We start from the raw sequence: 23,857 nt of genomic DNA on the forward strand, positions 1-23,857 counted from the left end.
GATGTGGGTTGGGGGGATGCAGAATTATGGAGCAGATTGGCTACTGGGCCTGGCTGAGCCTTAGGCGGGGCTAGATAGGCAGGCCAGGTGGCCCTTCCTGTCCCTCCTTGCGTGGAGGGCTCTTCCAAGGTCATTTCTTTATTCCCAGTCCATGCAAGTGAACAAAGCTGATGTTAGGGACCTCCCCTTACATAGAGGAGTTGGCTTTGTAGGCCCAGAATCCTCCTGTCATTGGGGTACTGCTTTGTTCCAGGCAGTCAGTTTGCAGATGTTCCATGCTCCTTGGTTGCTGTGCAGGGAATAGACCATATTACGAAAGGCACCTCAGGGGGGTCACATGATCGGATGCAGGAGCCCGCTTTGTACAAACACACGCCTGCACCATTTCCTGGTTTTGCGTTTGGGAGTCTCGCCGCAAGTCGTTGCTAGATCCTTGTGGCTCCTTCATCTCTGTGACTCTGTGTCCTGAGCAGTCATCCCATCATCCTAGCAGGAGTCCAAACCCTTCCGGGCCACTGGGCCAGCTCGATCCTGTGTGGGTAGGGCGGCTCTTCCCCTTCGGTCTCTTGTTTTATATGTCTCTGTAACGGGATGATTCTTTGAGGTCGGCAGGGATTTCCCAGCCTAGCACCCCTCTCGCTGGTCTTTTCCTGAGAAATGAAACATTAATTATCCCACCATCCTCCCAGGTAACTGGGACCCCGATTAAACTCCTTATGGGCTGCTGTCCGAGCAGAAGGGGGCAGTTGGTGAACTCACATCTGCCATGGTCACTGGTTTGTCCCTGAGTGGCTTGGGTAGTCCGATCCACCCCACTGCCTCTTCTTCCAAAGAAAGAATGTGAAAGCTGCTAGGTCTGGAGGAATATGCTTCTACATCTTGCCCGTTTCACCTGCACGCTTCAGAGTAATAGCATGTTTTCGAGTTCTAGTCTCTCTTACAACAAGCCTGTCGGGGCGGGTTAAGCTAACGAGTTAGCAGGACGCCCGGCCTAAATTCAGACAAAAATCCAAAGAATTGAATTGCAACTCGCTGTACAAGCTGTTCATTGATTGTTGCTGTGCTGGGCTGCTTAGTGAGTAGCGCTCGCATCCCATAATGCTACCAGGCAGTCACCAACGGGGCAGTCACCTAATACCTATTGAACCCTTTCTCCCCCCTTCTTTTCTTTCCCCTCTGCTCCAATCCATGCGGGGCCACAGTGCCCAACGGAGCAGATGTCTGAATCCGGCCAGTCGTCTGCAGCTGCGACCCCCAGCACCACCGGGACGAAGTCCAACACGCCCACCTCGTCCGTGCCCTCCGCGGCCGTCACCCCCCTGAACGAGAGCCTCCAGCCCATGAACGACTACGGCATCACGGCCAAAAACAACAAGCGGTCCCGAGAGAAGCGGAACAGCCGGAACATGGAAGTCCAGGTCACCCAGGAGATGCGGAACGTCTGCATAGGTATTGGTTCATTCATTCATTCACTCATTCATTCATTCACTTGTTCGTTCATTCATTCATTCATTCATTCATTCTTTTGCTCATTCATTCTTTTGCTCATTCATTCATTCATTCATTCATTCTTTTGCTCATTTATTTGCTCATTCATTCGTTCATTCATTCACTCATTCATTCATTCTTTTGCTCATTCATTCTCTCATTCATTCTTTTGCTCATTTATTTGCTCATTCATTCGTTCATTCATTCATTCACTCATTCATTCACTTATTCATTCATTCATTCATTCTTTTGCTCATTCATTCTCTCATTCATTCTTTTGCTCATTCATTCTCTCATTCATTCTTTTGCTCATTCATTCATTCTTTTGCTCATTTATTTGCTCATTCACTCGTTCATTCATTCATTCAATTTCTATACTGCTGCTTCCTGGCTTGCAACAGTCCTTGGACATAGTCACAACCTCCCTTAAAGCTAGAGCTCTGTGGTCCTAGCTAAAGATTCATGTAGTGGAGGCCTTCTTTCTCTGTAGGGTATTTCAGGCCTAGAACTAAGCAGAGAGTCATGTTTGTTCGAGTTCCTCCGACAAATGCCTTGGTTTCCCTGCAAATGCAATACCCCAGCTATGACCTTGACATCCGTCTCTCTCTGAAGGCCAGACCTGGATGCCCAACTGTCATGCCCCCCCCTACTCCCGAGGCGCCCGTAGCTCCTTAGCGCCTGCCGATGACGTCAGAACAACCGGCAACTGCAGTATTAACGTGCTTAAAAACGTAGGGCCTGTTAAAGCCAACGTCAGTAAAACACAAAACAAAACAAGGGAAGTGTTCAATCTGGTCAGGAAAGGCCTAATAGTATGATGGAAGCAAGGACTGTCGTGTTCCGTGCCTTTAAAATTATAATGAAGGGGACATCGGGGAGAAAGATTTCCTGCTCTATATCCCCTTCGATACGTATAATTCGTTCTATAATCCCCCGTTCCCCTCTTATCGCATTGTTTTCTCGAAAACATCTCTTAAAATAAGCAGAGAAGGTGTGCACACCTTTCTGCAGCCCCCAGGTTTCACTGGCCTTCCTGAACTCTGCGTGTTGTTGTTTTTCTCTCGTGTCGTCTGGTAGGAATGGGGAGTAGCGACGAGGGGTCAGATTTTCAAGACATCGACTCAACTCCCGAGCTGGATGTGTATCAGGATCCCCGGCTGGAGCGGACTGGGAACAGGTACGTGTTTTGTGTGTTTTTAAATTGCTACATGCATTGACGGTTAATGGACTGAGAGTAACCTGACTGTTACCAGGACACACAACATTGGATTGTGCATAGTGTGGTCAGTGTTCCTAACATGCGAATTTGCATGTAAAAATAGGGGGATATATTTTACCGTACATTCTCAGGCTAGGGGTAGGGTTAGCTTATGCATGGCGTCGCCCGTAATGCTATAAGGATGAGTGGAGAGGCGGGAGCGATGGCCAGTCACAGTTTGTCGTCGTCTTGTTTTGTTCCTTCCTCGCCCAGCAGCCCCACCCAAGGCATCGTCAACAAAGCTTTTGGCATCAACACAGATTCGTTGTACACCGAGCTCACCGAGGTGGGCTCCGAAGCCATCGGCGAAGTGGACGAGGGGGCCGATATTATAGGTAAGGGGTGCTCGCCGGGCGCGGCTTTTGAAATCCCTGCTCGGTCTGTCCTTGCGGCGGATCCGCAAGGTAGACTGAGCTTGGGTAGACTGAGCTGAGAAGAAACGACCGGGGTAAAGTTTCAAAGGAGGCTCGGCTAGATCGTTGCATCCCAGAGGGGAGTTGTAGCTTTCTTTGGGGGAGCTGAACGCTTTGGCGTCCCGGCTCCAGATATGGGTGGATTCTTTCAGTTCCACCGTACATGAAGTTAGACTGGAGTCATTGGAAGGGGGGATATGGTTTGGTCAACATTGTGCATACAGAATCCTGCCCCAGGAAGACGAGAATCCCGGCTCCTGTTCAAATTAAGCACATTCAGTACTTTCTGTTCTTTATTTTGCAGTCTTGGCTAATTTGCATGACTTTACTCTGCTCACCTACGGGAATCTGAGATGTCCCCCCCCCACTCCCCAATTTTCTGCCTTTTGTGCTGGTTTTCTTGTTCAGGGAGTTTCCCCACAATTTAAAGTATCATAATCCAAGGAGGACTTCCCCTCCAACGCAAAGTCCTTCCCTTCCAACACAAAGAATCACAGCACAGTGTCTCTCAAATCCCCGTCAGCTTTCCCTGCCAGCATTTTTGATTTCCTTCCCCTCTTTTTGCAAGTTCCTTCCCATGCCCCAAACTCGCCCTCACCTCTTGCTGGTCCGCGCCCCTCCCTCGCAGCGTCCTCGCCCAACGCCCTCCTCTTTTGGTTTCATTTGCTAAATCTGGAACCTGCTTTTCTGTCACATGTGTTCCAGGCGACTGGCACAATTGAGTCCATGTCTAGCAATAAGCACCAAATCCGTAAAGCAGGAAAGGCTGTGATAGAGTCAAGAATGCCGGAAGAATGCAATTTCTCCACCTTCCCCGTCCTTGCCCAGGAAGAGATCGCGTTCTGTATTGATGCACCATCAAGCGGCTTCCGACGAGGCCTAGAATTATAGAATCATAGAGTTGGAAGGGACCTCCTGGGTCATCTAGTCCAACCCCCTGCACTATGCAGGACACTCCCCACCCTCTCGCTCATCCACTGTCACCTGCCACCCCCTTGAGCCTTCACAGAATCAACCTCTCCATCAGATGGCTATCCAGCCTCTGTTTAGTAATCTCCAAAGATGGAGAACCCACCACCTCCCGAGGAAGCCTCTTCCACTGAGGAACCGCTCTGACTGTCAGGAACTTCTTCCGGATGTTGAGACGGAATTTCCTTTGGATTAATTTCATCCCATTGGTTCTGGTCCGTCCCTCCGGGGCAAGAGAGAACAACTCTGCTCTGTCCTCTACATGGCAGCCTTTTAAATACTCGAAGATGGTTGTCAGATCCCCTCTCAGTCGTCTCCAGGCTAAACAGACCAAGCCTGCAAAATGAGTTGTCACGGGGCCAGTTTTGTAACTGCTTAATGGAATTCCCCTCCTTTCCCACCCTAGCCATGGATCCATCTTTCCATCTTCCCCTCCTCCGTTGCAGCTTGGGGGTTAGGGTCTGTGTGTGGGGTTGGTAGACAGATCTGTCCTTGCCTTGTCCGATCCAGAATCTCGGAGGGAGGGGCGCCCAGCTGCGGGTGGGAGCAACTCAAATTTTCTCGTAGGTTGGTTCAGGGTTTTGGAGCCATAATGCTTCCGTTCCCTCAACTAAGAGGGAATGTCTGGCCGAGAGGAGAGAAGGAAGAACCCAGGAGCGGTAAGTGATGTAGCGGCTTCAAATCCAGGAAGCAGAGGTGCGAAATTCAGGTCTTAGATCTTTATCTCAAACGCTGGCCTGCTCACCTGGAGCTCTGAGGTCTGGCCAATAGAATCATAGAATCACAGAACCATAGAGTTGGAAGGGGCCATGCAGGCCATCTAGTCCAACCCCCTGCTCTACGCAGGATCAGCCCTAAGCATCCTAAAGGCAAGGCACGCAGCAGCATGCAGTCTCCGGCTGCTGAACTCCAGGGAGGGAGCTTACACTTCATAGAGTCACAGAGTCGGAAGGGACCTCCAGGGTCATCTAGTCCAACCCCCTGCACAGTGCAGGAACGACGCTCCCTCTAGTGGACGCTTTCTGCCACCAGAAAATCACTGGAGGAACCTGAGAGAAGGGGGAGGAGCTTCCCCACCCCTGAACTATGCTAGCTTTCTGCTTGCAGGGAGCTGCATGTGTGGAAGACACTGAAGCAGTGCAGCCCATGCTGCCCTCTCCGACTTCTACCCCCTTGCTCTGGCTTCACCGGACCAGGCCCGAAACCTCTCAGATTGGCCTGTTTTTCAGGAGTTGGAGAAGTTGATGAACTACAAACCCACGGGCAGCTTTGGTCACAAGGCCAAGTTATACTCTCCGGCTTTAGCCAGGGTTTTAATCAGGGTCTTCGGAAGACCAAGGGCATGCCTTCTCGTTAAGGTGGGGAGGGGACCCGAGCCGAGCAGCCGCCTTCTGTCCTGACGTCAAAACGTCCGGCAAACCTTGTAGGAAAGGCTAGCGAGAGAGTGGGGTCTCGTCTAGAATTGCACTCTCCACGCAGCCGCCTCCCCCTTGCTTCCGCGGGGATGGGGGAGACCCTGACCTTACCCCACTCGGCCCAAAACCCCTTCCATTGGTTCAATCTGTTTGCAATCGCGCCAGGTTCCGTCTCTTCCTATTTCATGCCCTTGGACACTGAAATGGCAAATCATTGTTAATTTTTGTTTTTAATCCAGCCTTTTATTTTATTATTATTATTATTTTGTTGGTTTCGGTCACTGATTGACTCTTTTCTCCCCCCCACTTCCCCCCCACCCCTCTTGTTTCTCTGTGCTTCGCTGGACATGGCCCATAGCTGAGTTTTCAGGTGTGTATCTCTCCTTTGTTCCGATTCCTCGTGTGGCCCCCCCTTTCCCGCCTCCGGTTCCTTCTCCGCCCCTTCCCTTTCCCGCGTTTTTTTGAATGATGCTGGGGAAGACCCATGTGAGACTCCCCCGTCCAACCACGGTTGGCTTTGCAGCCTCTGTCCCGCCTCTCCCTCATCTGATTGGCTCGCATGATTTAAGATTCCCCTTAGAACAACTTTGCTTTTTGCTCACTTGGCCGCCTGCATCTTGATAAGCTTGATTTTTTTGTGGGGGGGGGATTTTTGCAGCCTAGCTCCACTGCTTTGTCCCCTCCCTCTTTGGGGCTCAGGGGACAGAGCAGTCCTGCAGTGAATGAATGTCTGCCAGGAAGTGGGATTATGTTTTCCCGGGCAGGCAATAAACCATCCTGGTTTCTTATTCTGAGTGAATTCATCTTGTAGGCGTCATGGCTCACGTAGCTGGGGAGGGGCTCAGGGCTTGCAGGATGAAGGCCGAAACTCACTTCTCACAGCGGACAGGTTTGGGGAGGCTCAAGGCATGGAGTCGGCCAATGGAACCGCAGCTGGAGTCTGGCAAAGGACACGTTGGCTAGATGAGCATTGAGTGTGTTTACAGTTCAGCAGCACTGAGCGTAGATCTGGTTCCCCAAAACAGAGACCCAAGAGAAAGGCTTTGAAAGCTAAGGGGTAGGGCAGCTTCTGTCTAAGGTAAAGAATCCCGGGAGGTTTTAGATTTCAGAAAAGCCCAAACACACACGACAGATGTTAACCAGATCACGAATGATGCGGAGGACACGGAGAGAAGATTGTTTTCGTCTGACTGTCTGATCGTGGTAGGATTAGGAGCCTGCACGTTGTGTCTGTCCCACTCAACATAGGACAGATGGAAGAACATCCATCTAGATTTAGCGTTTCTTCTGTGGTGTATCCCTTCATTCATCGAGCAGGAAAGGGATGTAGGTAACCTTCCTGCCGAAGGACAAATGCCCTTTAGGTACCACTGTTCATAGACTAGAGCAGGGGTAGTCAACCTGTGGTCCTCCAGATGTTCATGGACTACAATTCCCATGGACTACAATTCTCATGGGAAATGTAGTCCATGGACATCTGGAGGACCACAGGTTTGACTACCCCTGGACTAGAGGATTATTTTGGTCCTAGGTGGGGTGGAGGAAGGAACGTGTGAGCCCAAAAGTCAATCAGATAACTGACTGATTGGTTTCTCCCCCATTTATACCTAGTGTGCTTCCATTCTGGCATTCATGGTGTTTCCTATCAGTAATCTCACCATGGGACTTCCGACAGCTTTGATTCCTGTGACTGCCACCGTGCCAATTTCGCCCCTGGGCTTTTCATTTTAGGCCCGACGCCTTCCCACCACTGGTCCCCCACGCCCACCCCCAAGCCCCATCTTTTGGGTCACTCCCCCCCCCCCAAAAAAGCACAATTCGTCATAAAACGACATTGTTTGTCCAGGGCAGAGAACAATGACCAAACCCGAACACGCCAGCCGGTCGCTTTATTTCGAAACCCGTCCGTCCCGGCCGAAAGCGATCGGTTTTGTAGCCGATTTCCGAGCTCGGACACGCTCAGAAAGTACATTGCCATGTTTTGCCGTTTACGGATTGCAATTTAACGGCTGCTTCTCTCTCTCTCTTTCTCTTTGTCTCTTCTTCGTCTCTCTCTCTCTCTGAACCCCGCCTCCCTCTTTTTTCTCATACGGAATGACTTACGTAGTACGAGATGATTTCTTTGGTAAGGCCAAAGCCGTTTTTGAGCCTGTGGGTGTCCCCCTCTCCCCACCGTCTTCTGTTCATTTGACATTTCTTCATGCTCCCCCCAGGACTCCTGGGCCTGTTCTTTTTTTTTTGATTTCTTTCATTTCTCATTTCTGTGCCGGTGATGGCGTTCCCTTTCCCGAGAAGCAGTAGATGGTTCTTGCATTGTTTGGGGGGATTATTTTTCCTTTGGGGACGTCATCGTTGATCCACTCAGATGCTTCAAACAGCTCGGAACAGGCCGGCCGGGGGACGAGGCCTGGAAGTCCGTCCCTTCCCCTGTTTGATTTCTCCTGGAAATGTTATATATATTTTAAAAAGAACCCCCCACCCTTGATGTGAGTTTTGACAGGACTTGTTCCTCAGGCGAACTGTTGGGCTAGTACCTGACCTCACGCTTTTAAGCACAGGGTTCAAAGTATTAATCGTTAATTTTTAAGGACACCCTTTAGAATCAGGCTGATCCATTAAAAAAGATCTCCCTGCTTATTCGGACATAGTAGAGGGTTATTTTTCAGGTAGTCCTCAGTGCAAGTATCAAAAGGGCAAATGCTGCCTTAGGGGAGGAATTGTTTCCACCTTAAGAAGATGGAGGATGCCTCTCCTAATATTTCTTCTTCTTCTAAGGAGATGCTTGCTGCGTTGTCCATGCATCATCTAAAGAAAGCATGCCTCCCCGATTGATTGATTGATTGGATTTCTCTACCGCTCTCCCATAAGGCTCAGGCGGTCACCATGAAACTTTGAGGGCGTGCATCACAACCACACCACGACCCATCAACCCGCAATCACCACAGTGGTTTCAAATTTAACAGACTATTACACAGGTTCCATTGAACAGCCACTTCAAGAAGAACCCCCAGGGAGGTCTCATTTCTGTTCAGGTCATAGAGACGGGTATTGGGGGGGGGGCTGGCTGATGTTGTTGGGTCGGTCGGCCTCAATCAAATGCCTGGCGGAGGAGCTCCCTTTTGCAGGCCCTGCGGAGCTGTGGGAGTTCAACCAGGGCCCTGATCTCTTCCGGGAGCTCGTTCCACCAGGTGGGGGCCAGGATGGAAAAAGTTCTGGCCCTCATTGAGGTCCAACATGCTTCTTTGGGGCCAGGGATCACCAGCCAGTAGGCGGTGGCAGAGCATAGGGCTCTTGGAGGGGGGGGGGGAATAGGCAGAGAGACGGTCTCTCAGATCCACTGGGCCTAAGACCGCCTTTAGAACAACACCTGGACCTCGAATGCCCACCCATGCCGAATCGATGGGAATTCTCACGGTGAGAACTTCAGCCTGATGTCTTGAGGCAGCTGCCTTATACTCAGTCTTGTAGTCAGGGTGAAAGCTAGGCTGGGCCTTCTTCTCGGACATGCTAGCTTTCATCAGGCGGGGATCCTTCCATCGCGCCTTCTGCCTTCCGAAAATGAAGAACAAAGCAAATGGCATGGAGGCGAAAAAATTCAGTTTACCTCTACATTTTTCTCTCCACGGGGACACTGTTAACTTTGGTTCCTCCAGGAATATATAATCTATATATATAATATATATATAATCTATGGACAATCTATAATCTATATATATAATCTATGGACAATGTATACCAGGGGGTAGTCAAACTGCGGCCCTCCAGATGTCCATGGACTACAATTCCCAGGAGCCCCTGCCAGCGAATGCTGGCAGGGGCTCCTGGGAATTGTAGTCCATGGACATCTGGAGGGCCGCAGTTTGACTACCCCTGATTGTATACTACATGTTGCTTACCTTGAAAATGGGCAAATTTTAATACGGTCCTCGCTTTGGCATCCTTTTGGGAGTATTTAATTTTCGGACGATGTACGTAGAAATATTTAAAAACACTGGAAGAGGCGCGTCCTTTTTGGCCTGCTTTAATTTGGGGGTGATGCCTACCGAGAAACATTAGGACAGTCGACGAGAAATAATTTTAATTTTTGCCTCCACGCCGTTTCCTTTGTTCTTCGCTTCCTGGTTTTGGGGAAGCGGCTTGCCTCTTCTTTTCCCCTCCTGCACGCTGACAGCATCTGAGCCAAGCTGCCCCTGCCTCTCGGGCTGCGTCTGAAAGCTGACCTTGGCCTCTTGGAGCTGGCTTCGCATTTAACCGGCAGGTTAAAAGCAAACGGAAGGAAAATGTGCCGTACGCATTTTCAATCTCAATGGCTATAAAGGATGCAAATTTGCTTATGTCTATTGATTTTTGGATTGGATGGCATGGGGCAAAAAGAAGCAGGAATAATAAAAGATGAATGGGGCTGTATTTGTAGGTTGCTGTGTCCCCCAAACTCTCATTCTGTGGGAATCACCTACACTGTTTTTAAAAAGGCAATATCTTGTCCAGACACTGTTTGTGAGCCTAGGGTCTTTCATCCAGGAATTTCTCAGCGGCTTAGCGGACTGGACCCCTAAAAAATTTTGTGCCAGTGCCTGACAACGTGCTGAATCAAGCGATTCTCCACTTATTTGCAAACCGAGTCCTGCCACCCCATAAACTGGATCGTTCATTGCTGCATCAGAATTAAGCCCAGCGGTTTGGTTTGCCGGGGGATAATCTGGCCTGTAGATCACACGCTGCTTGAACCATCCGAAGGGAATCGTCTCTTTTTGCCTTACTGGTTGTTGTAGTGGTTTCCACATATACCCTCACCCCCTTTCAGAACGCCTCTGCTGCTTCTTCTCCATTCCTGTGGGGAGTTTGCCCGTTTCATTGTCGATCCCCTCCATCTCATTGTGGGAAGAAGGTGTCCGTGTACAGTCTTGGGGGTTTGTGGTGACGTGTTTTTTATTCTTCTTCTGTGCCACTGTGGCTCTCCCAAACGTTTTGTTTGTCTTGAATGTGTGTTTGGTGTTTTACTGTGCGAGTCAGCCAAATGACCAATGACCGACACGACGAACAAGCGTATTTCTTCCCAATATAAAGAGGGAAGAGAGACTTGAATCTAGAAAAAGCAACACAAGGGGTTGTGATGGCCCTTTTCTTGGCTGAAGTGGGAGAAAACAACCCAAATGTGAGATTGATAGCCCGGAGCTGATAGATTTGGGGAAGCGCTGGCAGGGGCTCATGGGAATTGTAGTCCATGGACATCTGGAGGACCACAGGTTGACTACCCCTGCTCTAGAGAGATAGAGAGAGAAGCCATTCTAGGAGTTGGGAATCCCTTTGAAGGGGCAAGGTAGAAAAGGTTGAAGCAGGTCCGTTCCGCTACAGTCTGACCCAGGAGAACGCACAGTATGTAGGGGCTTAGTTTTGTGTAGCATCTGCTTTGTGTGCTGAAGGTCCAGGTTCAATTTCTGGCATCTCGTTAAAAGGACCGGGCCGTAGGTGATGGGGAAATTCAACACCCAAGACGCTGTCAGAGTAGACAGGCCTGTCCCGGTTGAAGGCAACATGGTGGATAAAGCTAGGACGAATACCTTGATTTTCGGTTGCTGCAGACGGCATCTAGTTTGGGGCAGCAGCCCAGATACCCAAATTGCGTGGGCATTCTCCCCAAATCCGTTTCAGTCCCTAATTGACGTGCGGGACATATCGGCACAGGAATTTGTGATGGTCACTAGCAGCGATTTTCTTATTATTATAGAGCTTCATATACTCTTGCCGTGGCGCCAGGTGGTGCTGGCCCATCAGTGATCATTAGGCATTATGTTCAGGCGCAGCATCGCCATGTGGTGAGGGCTAGGCGGGCTTTGCGCCAGCCGGGTCGGCAGAACCACACACGTGTGAAGAAGGTGCGGCATTTAGGATTGTAACCGGGTTGTCTTCGCAGCCGGCTTCATGAGCCTGGGTGGAAAACGAGCCGCCACAATCTCAAGCGCTGTATCCCGGCGGTTTGTTTGGATAGAAACGCGTATCGTGGACGGGACTGAGTCGCCCGTGCTCGCCCCAACCTCCATGCATCCACGCTGAGCGTTTGCCCGGACGTTCACGGGGTACACTCAGATGCAGGCAAGACCCGGGATAACGGACAGGATCGGTGCTTTGTGCTCTCTGCAGACTCTGTGCAAAAGGTACGTGGCCTTGGGGCCAGCGAGCATGGCTCCCGTCACACAGTGAACGTCCGAGCAGTGGCCTGGTTCTTCTCTCCGCTAGCGTCGCTGTAGAAGTCACAGCGGAAAAGAGAATCTGAGCTGAGTGAGGCCATAAGCTCCGCCCATCCCACGAAGGGCCGTCTTAGTATTTGAGTGAACGGGTAAACTTACAGTGCTAGGAAGTAAACGCCAGCTGGGTTGCCCAAGCCAAACAAACAGCCCAGCCTTTCTCGACGTTTTCACCATGAGGAAGCAAACCCCTTCAGGCTTTGAGAAACCCCAGAAGTGGCGCGATCATGTAGAATGTGATTGGGAAGCAGAGCTGTGGACACGCCCACCCGGGGCCCCACCCCTTCCCGCCCCCTCCACGCCCATCTTTGGTCATTCTGCAGGGGGCGGGGAAATCGACCTTGACCCTATCTGCTCATCGCACCTGATAAAAGTTTTAAAAATATATTGAGAGTGAATTAATTCCCACCAATTCAGGAAACCCTTCCAGGGCCGCCAGGAAACCCCAGGGTTTCAGGAAAACTGGGTTGAAAACGCCGGGTCTAGCCCAATAACCACAAAGTTCGGCCTTTCCGCAGGGCACGGTTCGAACCCCCGTGGCACTTTTATTATCTGTCTCTTTCCTCCCCAGGAATGGGCAAGGAAGTGGGAAATCTCTTGTTGGAGAATACGAGGCTTCTGGAAACCAAGTAAGAAACACGGCGTGTCTGCCAGCTTCCTGCTTCAGGTGTGCGGCACGTCCTAAAAAGCTCCAGGAGAAACATCAGTCTAGCCCCGGATAAATTGGAGGGGGGTGGGGAGGTATTTATCCAGGAAAGGGAAGCAGCCGTGAACCCTGTGTGTGCCAGAACTGCGCAAAATAATGTTCAGATGGCCAAATGAATGGCTTTTTTGTTGGAATTTTGGAGAATTTTGATGCGACAATTCAGAATCGAGATTTTCAGAGAGAACCGTTTTGGAGATTCATCGTGCAGTATGCTTGCTTCTCTCTTATCACCATGTTGCCTCTGGCCAAGTGCTATATAGCAGGGGTAGTCAAACTGCGGCCCTCCAGATGTCCATGGTGGCAGGGGCTCCTGGGAATTGTAGTCCATGGACATCTGGAGGGCCGCAGTTTGACTACCCCTGCTATATACACTCGAGTATAAGCCGACTTTTCCAGCACATTTTTAATACTGAAAAAGCCCCCCTACACTTATACTCGCGTGAGGGTCCCCCACTTACCTGTTATCGTTGATAATTGTGGTAAAATGAGGTGCCTCGGCTAAAATTCAAGTTGGCTTATGCTCAAGTATATACAATAGGCTTCACGGGCTTCCGAAAGAAGCCTGCCAAAAGCTTTTTCGCAGAGGTGAACATGCAACAAATGTGCACCTGCCCCTCTTCCAAATCACCTGTGCTTGGGAAAACTCTCGTCTGTCTCTAGCCTGTAATCTTCTAGGCGAGACCTGGCACAAGAAGAGGTCATGTAATGTACGGGGTTGCCTTGGATCTTGATCATCTCAGTCTTTTTCCCCCCTCCCCGGCCAAGCTCCCCACTCTGCCATTTTTCCGCACACCCCCCATAGCCTCGTAATGCCTTTTGTGTCCTTTGCCTTAAAGAAACGCTCTGAATATAGTGAAGAACGACTTAATCGCGAAGGTCGACCAGCTCACGGGGGAGGAAGAGGCGCTGAAAGGAGAACTCGAGGCGGCCAAGCAGGCCAAAGCCAAAATGGAAGCCAGGATCAAGGAGCTGGAGGAGGAGCTGAAAAGGCGAGTGATCCCCCTCTACCTTCCCCCAATTCCAGAGTCGGTGTCTTCTTCTCTGGCTGGCGTTTGAGCCAGGGCAGGTTGCCCCGCCTCTTCTGGCTCCTTCCCGGGGGAGCATTTTGCCCGGTGCACCGCGTCCGCCCTGGATTTGCGCTCAACTGCAGTTTGGGGCGGAGTCTAAATAGAGCCAACCAGACCCCAACCATGTGCCGGCTCCATCCTCCTGGTGCCCACAGACCCTCAAATTTCGTTCATTTCTGTGTTTGTTGAATCCGTTTCCTGGTTTCTTCCAGCGTAGAGTTCAGGAGTTCTTCCATCCGGGCAGCCATCAGACACAGCTCTCCTGAGCGCCGTGGAAGTTCATTTGGGAAGCCCCTCCCTCTTGTGTCAGACCATCTCCTCGGAAAAGGCGTCTTAACCTTTCTCTCCCTCTCTCCCTCCCTCTTTTCCAGAGTCAAATCGGAAGTGATCGTTGCCCGGCGAGAGCCGAAAGAGGAAGTGGAGGATGTAAGCGGCTATCTCTGTACAGAATTGGTATATGACATTACTAAAATGCCGGGGAAGGGAAGGGAAGGGATGGGGAGGGGAGGGAGGTTCTGGGGTGTCCCTGCCTTGTTGACCTGAATTATGATGCCAAATTGCAGAGTTCTATAATGTCCTTCTGGGGGGGGGAGGTCTGCAGTGGCGGGTGATTCCGTGGGATCTCGCCAGATTCCAGCCCACGGCCACCCAACTCGTGGACCGGATCACGTTAAAAACAGAAGTTGCCAATGCCGGGTTTATTTGCCATTTCGCTGCAAAGGTGCCCTTTGCCACCTTCGTTCCAAAATGCGTCTGATGGACTCCAGGCACTTCCCCAACGACCCTTCCACTATGAAACAGGGAACCATAAAGAGCACACCCCGAGACCAAGTCAGAAAGGATGCCGTCTGAATGTCCCAAAACCCAACTGGGGAAGTTCTGCCTCAGTTGACTTAATGTCCTAAATATCGAAAGAGTCAGGCACGAGACCAGATGCTGTTGATACAGTCTGGCTGTGCCAGTGTTGAACGGAGCCAACTTGGCGTCGTGGTTAAGACCAGCGGCTTCCGTTCTGGAGAGTCGGGTTGAATCCCCCGCTCCTCCTCCACCTGCAGCCAACTGGGCGAGACCTTGGGCTAGTCACAGTCCTGTTAGAGCTGTTCTCACCGGGCTGTCCTGTCCAAGCTCTCTCAGCCCCACCGACCTCACAGGTGTGGGGAGAGGAAAGGGAAGGCGATTTCTTCTTCTTGGGTGGAGGCAGAAATTTTAGGGCAATGCTGGGTGAAGAGGCCAATATGGCCTCCCATCTGTCCTGAACTACCTCCAGTAGCCCCCTGCCCTGAAAGCCTGTTAGCCTTTAGAGGTAGCGGGTCAGAAGGGAGGGGGAAAGCTGCATTTTGAACCTGTCCTTCTCTCCATCGCTGCCCAGTGGTCAGCAGGATCTTCCCCCGAGCATCAACCAGATGATGAGAGTGAACAGGTGAACGTGGCCCAGCTAGACAAGAAGGGCCAAGGCCTTTCTCCAGAGTCCCAGCTGGTCCTTCTGTCGTGCTCCAGTAGTATTTGAGAGCTTTTTGCTTTGAGTAGAAAAAAAAAAGCAAGTTGATTTAAATCCCCGTGAGCTAGCGGTAAATGTCTCAGGGCTGACTCACAAACATGCGTGACGTTAGTTCGTAGCCAGAATGACCCTTGTTTTCCGAACAGATGGAACTGTTTAAGCGTGGCAGGGGGGGGAACATTTGATGCTTTCTTGATAATCTCTTCTCTGTTCCTGGTGCAACTTTTGGGGGCGTGGGAACCGTTCTGCAAGCTTCTAGCTTGCTGGCAGGAAAGCTGGCTCGGGAGGCACCTATTGGCCAGCGCTTGTGACGTCACCCATATCCCCCAGCCCCGACTCTTTCAAGTAATTTCGAATCTCAATTGCTAAAGATTTTTTTAAAATTTATTTTTGGCGAAATGGAGTATGGATACACACAAACACACCTAAAAGGAGGACAATCCCTCTTTAATAACCAAAGGATTGGCAGTCTGAACAAAGCATGAGAACGGCCAGTGAATTTCCTCCCCCAATTTCCTCTAGAACCACGCAGAATTTCTTTAACTGGAGCTCACTCCAGGAACAAAGATTGGGAAGGAGGGAGGGAGGAGGTGCCTTGATCCCACGGTCAACTTCCAAGTGCACAGAAAGGAAGTTGCAAAACTTCGTTTCTCCTAAGAAAACTTAGTTTCTCCGCTGCCACTCTTAAAGATTTGACTTCTGTCGTCAGTGTTTAATTGCCTCCCTCCTTTGCTGCCTGCAGCCCAGTCTCTAAATCCCTTTCCTTCCTTTCACTAGGAAAAAACAATTTAATACGAGTGACTTAACTCCCATTCCTGCCTCGCTTTTAGAACTGTGCTAGCTAGGTTGGGGAAGGGGGGGCGGTTTCTAGCCTCTTGACGGCTGATGGATTGAAATTGGCCTTTTGCTAACCATCTCCGTTCCTGCTTGATCATCTCGGTTAACGTTAAAGCACACGCCGGGCGTTATTGTCGGCGTCGGGGTGTTAAAGGAGGGGAGAAAGAGGCTTTGTGATTTTAGCTTGCCTGGCTTGTGCTTTACTAACCCGGGTCCCCTTCCGTTTCCCCTTGGCTGAAGCAGTCCTCCCCCCTGCAGGACAACATCCCCATAGCCCAGAGACGACGATTCACCCGCGTGGAGATGGCCCGCGTCTTGATGGAGCGAAACCAGTACAAGGAACGGCTGATGGAGCTGCAGGAAGCCGTCAGGTGGACCGAGATGATCAGGTGAGGGAGGAGAGCCCCCCCCCCTGCAGTTCTGGGACCGCCCCAGTCCCTGGGCGTAGGATTCAGCCACTCTTGAACATATGTATATGTATTTGAAGCCGTCAGGTTTCTAGTCCCTAAGTTCGCAAAGAGTGGCTTGGGACTCTGGGGGTGTCGCCTGGGGCGATCGGCAAAACGGTTGTGGAGCGTGTCGGTAAAAGCCAGCTTCTTGAATCGGCACTTGGTTGCTTTGAAAGGTCACCGTGAAATAGAATATTAGAATTACAGAGTTGGAAGGGATCTCCTGGGTCATCTAGTCCAACCCCCTGCACTGTGCAAGACACTCACAACCCTCTTGCTCATCCACTATCACCTGCCACCCCCTTGATCCTTCACAGAATCAGCCTCTCCGTCAGGTGGCTCTCCAGCCTCTGCTTAAAAATCTCCAAAGAGGGAGAACCCACCACCTCCCGAGGAAGCCTGTTCCACTGAGGAACCGCTCTGACTGTCAGGAACTTCTTCCGGATGTTGAGACGGAATTTCTTTTGAATTAATCTCATCCCATTGGTTCTGGTCCGTCCCTCCGGGGCAAGAGAGAACAACCCTGCTCCAGGACGGGGTGGGGAAGGGGAGGGGCCCCAGGTGGGCATGTCCACAGCTCTGCTCCTCAACCCCATTCTCCACTTCCGTGGTTTCCCAGGACAGATTCAGGGGTTTCTCAACGGTAACAAAGTCAAGAACAGCTGCTCTGCTTAATGCTGTCATACTTATAAGTTGAATATGTGCTGGGGGAGTGTTGTTCTGTACGATGGTTGTTGCCACGGAATTCTGTTATCAAGGCAGGAAGAGATGTCTGGCTGGAGAAGCTTGGAGCTGCAGAGACTAGCGTATGCGGCCTCACTTTCCAGGCCCGACCTTGACATTCCCAAGGTCGACTTGTTGCAGTTTCAGCTTCTAGATGGCAGCACAGTGAGACGCAAACCTGGAGAGCCTGTGCAAAATTGCACCAAGCTTGTGAGCCCCTAAGCAGCTTGCTCATCTTCAGCTCCCCAGATTAAGTCCTCATAGCCACGGAGGTGAGGCTAGGGAAAAGAACCTGCCCTTGGCTGTTTCTTAGCTCTTTTGATAAAAATCTTTTGCACAGGGCCTCCCGGGAGCACCCTTCCGTCCAGGAGAAGAAGAAATCCACCATCTGGCAGTTGTGAGTAACAGATTTGTCCGCTACGATTCAGAAACGGGTGTGGCTGACAGAGTTCTGCCTGAATGTCAGAGTGCTCAGCTTCCAAATAAGTTTCTTTAACCAGGAATGAGCACATCCACCCAAAAGCATCGGCAGAACTGAGGTGACACACGTGGGTTTGCATGTAGAAAACACAAGCACATTCCCTTCCTTCCCTCCCTCTGGAAAGTGATGACCCCTGTTTCAAAGGGAGATCCAACAGTCCTACAATCTATGTACAAAGGCACAGGGAGTCCCAGGGAATCAGGGAGGGGGAGATAATTCAGTATGGAGCTTTGTTGTGAGAGCCTAGAGTCATAAAGCACAAAGTGAAAGAATTCAGCTTTGAGGTGTGAGGAGGAAACAGGAAGTGGAAAACAGCACAGGCCTGGCAGCATCTGACAGCTCTAATTATCCATCGCAATCCATATGACAGAATTTCAAGGGTTCTCACAGTGGGGAGACAGGTTTCCCCTAAAGCCATCTTTCTGGCTTGGCACGATGCGGCCCTGGAGAGCCGGGACCGCCTCGATAAACAGCTGTTTTCCTAATGTCACCGAGGTGCAATTGGCCCCTGGCACAAGAAGCCACACTTACCCCCAACATCTCCTTCTTTTCACTCTGGAGAAAGCCGTCCTCGGCAGCTGTATGTTGCAACCAGTCAGGGATCACAGCACTGCCTAGCCAGTGACGTTCGGCTACCCAACCCCTGACACCACAAGCCCTTCTGATCCCCGAGGCTCACTTGAGACAAGGGAAATGGGATCATGAGCAGAACAATCCAGGGATTTAGCAGCTGCATAAAAACACTCCCCTACCAGAAGGGGGGCAAGAACCGATTCAGGACTTAACCCTTTCTTGCTTCCTGCTTTGCCCCTAGCTTCAGCCGCCTCTTCAGCTCCTCCTCCAGCCCTCCGCCCGCAAAGAGGAGCTACCCGTCGGTGAACATTCATTACAAGTCCCCCACAGCGGCCGGGTTCAGCCAGCGCCGCAGTCACACCATGTGCCAGATCTCCGCCGGGAACCGCACCCTCGAGTTCTTCCCGGAAGAGTGAGTTGCCGTCTGCTTGGGCTGACAGCTGCTCCCGCCGTGGCTCTGCTCGGCTGCTTTGCTGAAACCAGAAAGGAGGGCTGAAATCACGCACTGTCTCTGCATTTAAGGTGGGGGTGTGGGTGCTTTTTTGTTGGCTGCTGCCAGGCGCGGAACCTGGCCTCTTGAGAATTTCTGTTCTAGGTCCCGGGAATGTGTTTGAAAGTAGCAGTGTGTTGGCATAAAATGCTCAGGGATCGCTTGTTGGAGTCCAAGTCTGGGGCCAAGGTGGCTTTCTTAGTTCTCTGCCACCAAAGTCAAGTTAAACAAGGGTCAGGTTCTGTCAATGGGGGCTGAAGAGTAGGAGAGCTGGGAGTGCAAGTTGTAATCTGAAGTTGATGGGAGACGGAGGGCCAAAAGCTAGCAGATCTTTCTCTCCTGGTACAGATCCCCCTGCAGCACTTTCATCCCACTGGCCCAGGATCATACAATCAGGCGGACTTCCAGAAGGGTTTTCCCGGTTGATGGGTAGATCTTTTTAAAGGCATTGTGATTGGCTTCTTCCCTCGGCTCAGCTGGGCTTGGTGGAGCCCGGATTGCGTTCACGGACTCCCGTCATCGTGAACCACCTTGAGTCTGTTGTGGTAGAAAGTCGGGACAGCAGAATGGCGGTGGCTTAGGGAAATCATGCTGCAGTCCAGAGACTGTGAATGTGAAGAAAAGGAATAGGGCCTTGGCCAAGCATAAATGCTTTCTGGTCTCTGGGAGAAGGGAGAGGGAGGCGGGTGCAAAGGCGGGACATTGGAGGTGGAGATAGCGCTTCTTCACCTCCAGGCATTTCTTTGGCGTGTCGTGTGCTGGTTGTCCGCTGGGGGATAGCACTTCTTAAGTTGCTGAATCAGTCAGTGTTGACTGCTCCTTCATATCCCTCGCAAGCTGATTCTTCCTGAGTTTGCCAGGGCCTGAACCTGGGACCTTCCGTACGTCAGGCAGATGTTTCATTTGGAAGGACGCTCATCTCTGCGTTGCTGTTTCATTTCTCCCTCTCCGCCGCTTGCATCTTTTTCTCCTCGCTTTTGGCTATGCCCTCGGCGAGGCTCCGCCCCTTGGCGCCGTCCCTCTTTTCGCTCTTTGCTTCCTGCTGCCATGGCCCCCGCTTTCTTTGACCCCTTGCCTCTTGTCTCTTAACCGTAGATTGAGAAGTAACTCTGTTGCTTCTCTCCTCAGTGACTGTACGTCGTCCGCACGCCGCGAGCAGAAACGCGAGCAATACCGCCAGGTCCGGGAGCATGTGCGGAACGATGACGGTCGCTTGCAGGCTTGCGGGTGGAGCCTGCCCGCCAAATACAAGCAGGTAGGGCCCCGCAGGTTTATCGGCAAGAGAGGAACAGTCAGGGACACTGTCCAGGACGAGAAGCCGACCCGCCTTCCTTCACTTGCTTCCTTTTGGACAAGCGTCCCTCCTGACTCGTCTTAGTTCACCGAAACCATTGAGCGTAGAAGAGCCCAAATCTACTTAGGGTGGCACTCTTTGTGGCTGTCCCTTGAGCCACAAGTGAATTCTGTTGCTTGCAGATAAATATTTTCTGTGGCCCGTCCTAAATACGAAATGGAGGATGTACACCTCGCCCAACACTGCCCTCGGCCTGCGGAAGCAGGGGGTAGTTTTGTACAAAAGAGCGCTGGCCGCATGGAGTAATCCAGACTGAAAAAATTCAGCCAATTGGCTGGTATAAAAATGGAATCTTTTTGGTTATACTTATTCCAGTTTATTTTGTAGATATCGCCTTCATCATATCTAAACATAAACCAAAACAGGTTCCGGATAAACACAATTTTTTTTTCTTTTTTCAGTGGCCCGTTTTCAAGGTTATTCTCTTCCTCAGTGGCTCTCTTCCTCAGGGTCTCTATGGCTGTGGCGCAGCAGAAACCTCCAGGAAATGTTGAGCCTGGGGGACTATTCATAGGATGACAAACCACCGAGGAAGAGAACCACCTTGAAAACGGGCCATTGACAAAGAAAAGAAATACTGTCTTTATCCGGAACCCGTTTCGGTTTATGTCTGCACGTTATAGATACGGGGGCATTTTTGTAGCAAAAGGTTTAGAGGGGGTGGGTTGGGGGGGGGGGGTCAGCCAATTCTGCAACATTTCGGAGAGCCGCTTCCTGGACTGATTTTCACTCAACGTCTCAGAGGTCTTTGACTCTTCTGTGTTTCCGATAGCTGAGTCCCAATGGTGGTCAGGAAGATAACCGCATGAAGAACGTCCCGGTACCGGTTTACTGCCGACCTCTGGTCGAGAAGGACCCCACCATGAAGGTAAATTCAGGGCTCATTGCTTGGGGGGCCCTTCTGCCGTGTACATTCCTAAGATATCTTTTCTCTCCTGGAAGACATTACTGATTTGTGCAGCATTGTGCACCATTCTTCGCAGCATGGATTTCCGAGCGCTAGGACATCGCATCCGCATCCGGGACAGGAAATGCTCCAACCTGCCAACTGCGCTCCCTTTTTTGACCCTCCCTCGCTTTCCTTTTCAGCTGTGGTGTGCCGCAGGAGTCAACCTGACCGGCTGGAAGCCCTTGGAACAAGACCCCGGAAACGGCCAGAAGCCAGATCCGGGATGCGATCCTTTGACCTGCGACCGGGAAGGGGAAGGCGAGAACGGCAAGAGCAACCACACGTCCCCGGAAAAGAAAAAGGTTCGGGGGAAGAGGCGGCGGTTTTCCGTTCACAAATGTCGAGGGTTTTGGGCCCGCCTGCTCAAGCAATGCTTCCACTCCTTAAAGAAATGACCGCATGAGGGCACTTCAGTACACATTGGTGCTGTTCAATTAAATGAAATACAGTGAATGCCGAGCAGTATATTAATGAGGGGTTAGTGGTCCTGGCGGAGGTGTGAATGGAGGCTTTGAAGGCTGCTGTGGGGAAATACACAAGAGAGGGCACAGATATGGCACCCCAGGAGGGTGGATAATACAGGAGGTGAGGGTTATTTGAGTGAATTCTGCTTTTTGCTGAATCTCCCAGTCTTGTTACAAGATGCTCAGGTCTGAAGGTGAGCTTGTACCTTCTGGCTGGCAGGTTTGACTGAAGGTTAGCAATCTGGAGATCCAGAGGGAGGTTGGTTGGTCTCCCAGCGCCACATGACATCCTGGGCTAGGACAGGCTTCCTCGGGAGGTGGTGGGTTCTCCATCTTGGGAGATTTTTAAACAGAGGCTGGCCATCTGACGGAGAGGCTGATTCTGTGAAGGCTCAAGGGGGTGGCAGGTCACAGTGGATGAGCGATAGGGTTGGGAGTGTCCTGCGTAGTTCAGTTGGTTGGCCTAGATGACATTATGGGTTGTGTTGATGATCCCCAGCTCAAATTGGCTATTGTCTCTTTTTCTCCTCTGCCTTCCTGATGGCCCAGAGGACCTGAGCTCCGTGGATGAGGGGCTGGGATACATAGGCCACGAGAACATTCTGGCTATACTGCCATCCTTCTATTCCCTCTGCTTTCTCCCCCTTCCAAGCCTGGAGCGTTGGCCGTGAGCCACTTCAGCTTAACATGCCATGAGATTGGGAAATCCTTCCAAAACTAAAGGTTTATTAACACGTGGTCATTAACTCTCGCCTCTTCCCGGTAATCTTTTGGGAACGCCCGATCCTTTGCCCGGCCTCGGCTCCTTTGCATTTCATTTTGAACCAGCTTTCCGGGGTGCCGACGGACTGTCTCTCCCCTCTCCGTTTCCGCCTCCCGCAGGCCAAAGATCTGCATGAAATGGACGCCACGTCCAGCCGAGTGTGGATCGTCACCAGTACCTTGTCCACGAGCAAAATAGTGATCGTCGATGCCAACCAACCGGGCACGGTGGTGGATCATTTCACGGTCTGCAACGCCCACGTCCTTTGCATCTCCAGCATACCAGGTAGAACGATGGGAGGGATCGGCAGGTGTGCAAGAGGTCCGGGGCTCCTGGGAATTGTAGTCCACGGACATCTGGAGGGCCGCAGTTTGACTACCCCTGCCAGAGAGGAACTGAGAAACACAAGAAGAATGCTGGTGTGCGATTTCAGAACCATGGACAGCTCACAGGCTACTTCTTTTCTATGAAGGCTTTGGGTCCACTCAAGCAGTTTCGTTTACTGCATTTCATTGGTTGGCGTTTCATTTACTTATCTGCTTTTTCCCCGTCCTCTTGGTCTTCCTAGCGTTATAATTATTCGTACCCGGACTGTGATTAACCCCCGGCGTTGTCGCATTTTGTCGGCTCGCTGCTTTAGGCATGGTGGAACGGAAAGCAGGCTCTTTAAAAAAAGAGAGGTTATTAGAGGGATCCCAATGGATTTTAGGTTTATTTAATTTATTTATTTAGGGATTTGTATACCGCCATTCTCAAAGAGACTCACGGCGGTTTACAGTAAAACAATAAAAAAACGCAACCCCTAAAATTCCTTTAACACATTGAAACATTGGCCACAAAACTGGAATGCCAATAAAGGGAAAGAATGAATGAATGAATGAATGAATGAATGAATGAATGAATGAATGAATGAATGAATGAATGAATGAATGAATGAATGAATGAATGAATGAACGAACTCTGAGACATGTTCTTCTCTTGCAGCGGCTTGTGACAGCGACTACCCTCCCGGTGAAATCTTTCTGGAAGGGGACTTGAATCCCGAGGAGTCCTCAGGGGCCGACAGTGTCTTGTCGGGCATCACCCTGGTGGGCTGTGCGACCCGGTGCAACGTGCCCAGCAGCAATTGCTCGTCTCGTGGGGACACTCCCGTGCTGGATAAGGGGCAGAGTAAGTCTTCCTCGGCCACAGACAGCTTTGCCAATGAGTGATTTCATTAGCAGGTTTTTGTTTGTTATCATCGTCGGCTTATCGCTCACCTGCCTGAGAGACATCTAAGTCCGTTGAGCGATGCAATTTGTAATTGTGACTGTGTCACTATAAATAATTGTGTATCATTTTGTGTTTATTTTTGCCCTCTGCCGTAGGCGAGGTGCCCGCAGGGAGCAGTGGGAAGATCAACCCATCCCAGTCCACCGAGGAGGCCACGGAAGCCACGGAGGTGCCGGAAAACGGCACCAATGAAATGGAGCCAGCCCCAGTGCGGCCGGGCCCGCTTACGGAGCACGTCTTCACGGATCCAACCCCAGCTCCTGCCCTCGTAAGGCAGAACAAGTAAGGGACTGCTGTTTGACGCCCACTTTCTAAGGGACTGCGGGGTGCTGCTTTTGAAAAACTTGACAAGATCTTCTGAGCGCTCCTATTGCAGGGGAGGGGAGGAGAGGAGGGGGGGAGGGGAGGGGAGGGGAGGGGAGGGGAGAGGAGAGGAGAGGAGA

At 51.2% G+C, this 23,857-nt stretch overlaps 1 protein-coding gene across 30 annotated transcripts in view; it reads left to right on the top strand.

The window, feature by feature from the left end:
• MAPK8IP3 (mitogen-activated protein kinase 8 interacting protein 3) overlaps window positions 1-23,857 on the top strand; it is a 63,598-nt gene that overhangs the window by 28,886 nt on the left and 10,855 nt on the right. For 7 of the 30 annotated variants that reach the window (XM_077316673.1, XM_077316671.1, XM_077316644.1 and 4 more), the window contains 17 exons: window positions 1,203-1,449; window positions 2,566-2,665; window positions 2,960-3,081; window positions 5,902-5,913; window positions 7,651-7,668; window positions 12,360-12,417; window positions 13,331-13,483; window positions 13,933-14,014; window positions 16,137-16,285; window positions 17,409-17,465; window positions 18,364-18,534; window positions 19,708-19,867; window positions 20,739-20,834; window positions 21,056-21,217; window positions 22,262-22,427; window positions 23,127-23,312; window positions 23,510-23,696. In XM_077316673.1, coding sequence (XP_077172788.1) covers window positions 1,203-1,449; window positions 2,566-2,665; window positions 2,960-3,081; window positions 5,902-5,913; window positions 7,651-7,668; window positions 12,360-12,417; window positions 13,331-13,483; window positions 13,933-14,014; window positions 16,137-16,285; window positions 17,409-17,465; window positions 18,364-18,534; window positions 19,708-19,867; window positions 20,739-20,834; window positions 21,056-21,217; window positions 22,262-22,427; window positions 23,127-23,312; window positions 23,510-23,696 — 2,126 coding nt within the window. The remainder of the gene's footprint in view (window positions 1-1,202; window positions 1,450-2,565; window positions 2,666-2,959; window positions 3,082-5,901; window positions 5,914-7,650; window positions 7,669-12,359; window positions 12,418-13,330; window positions 13,484-13,932; window positions 14,015-16,136; window positions 16,286-17,408; window positions 17,466-18,363; window positions 18,535-19,707; window positions 19,868-20,738; window positions 20,835-21,055; window positions 21,218-22,261; window positions 22,428-23,126; window positions 23,313-23,509; window positions 23,697-23,857) is intronic. The other 23 variants (XM_077316659.1, XM_077316669.1, XM_077316663.1 and 20 more) reach the window with 21 other exon arrangements.

Source organism: Paroedura picta, chromosome 17 (genome assembly GCF_049243985.1).
Source record: "Paroedura picta isolate Pp20150507F chromosome 17, Ppicta_v3.0, whole genome shotgun sequence".
Taxonomy (NCBI): domain Eukaryota; kingdom Metazoa; phylum Chordata; class Lepidosauria; order Squamata; family Gekkonidae; genus Paroedura; species Paroedura picta.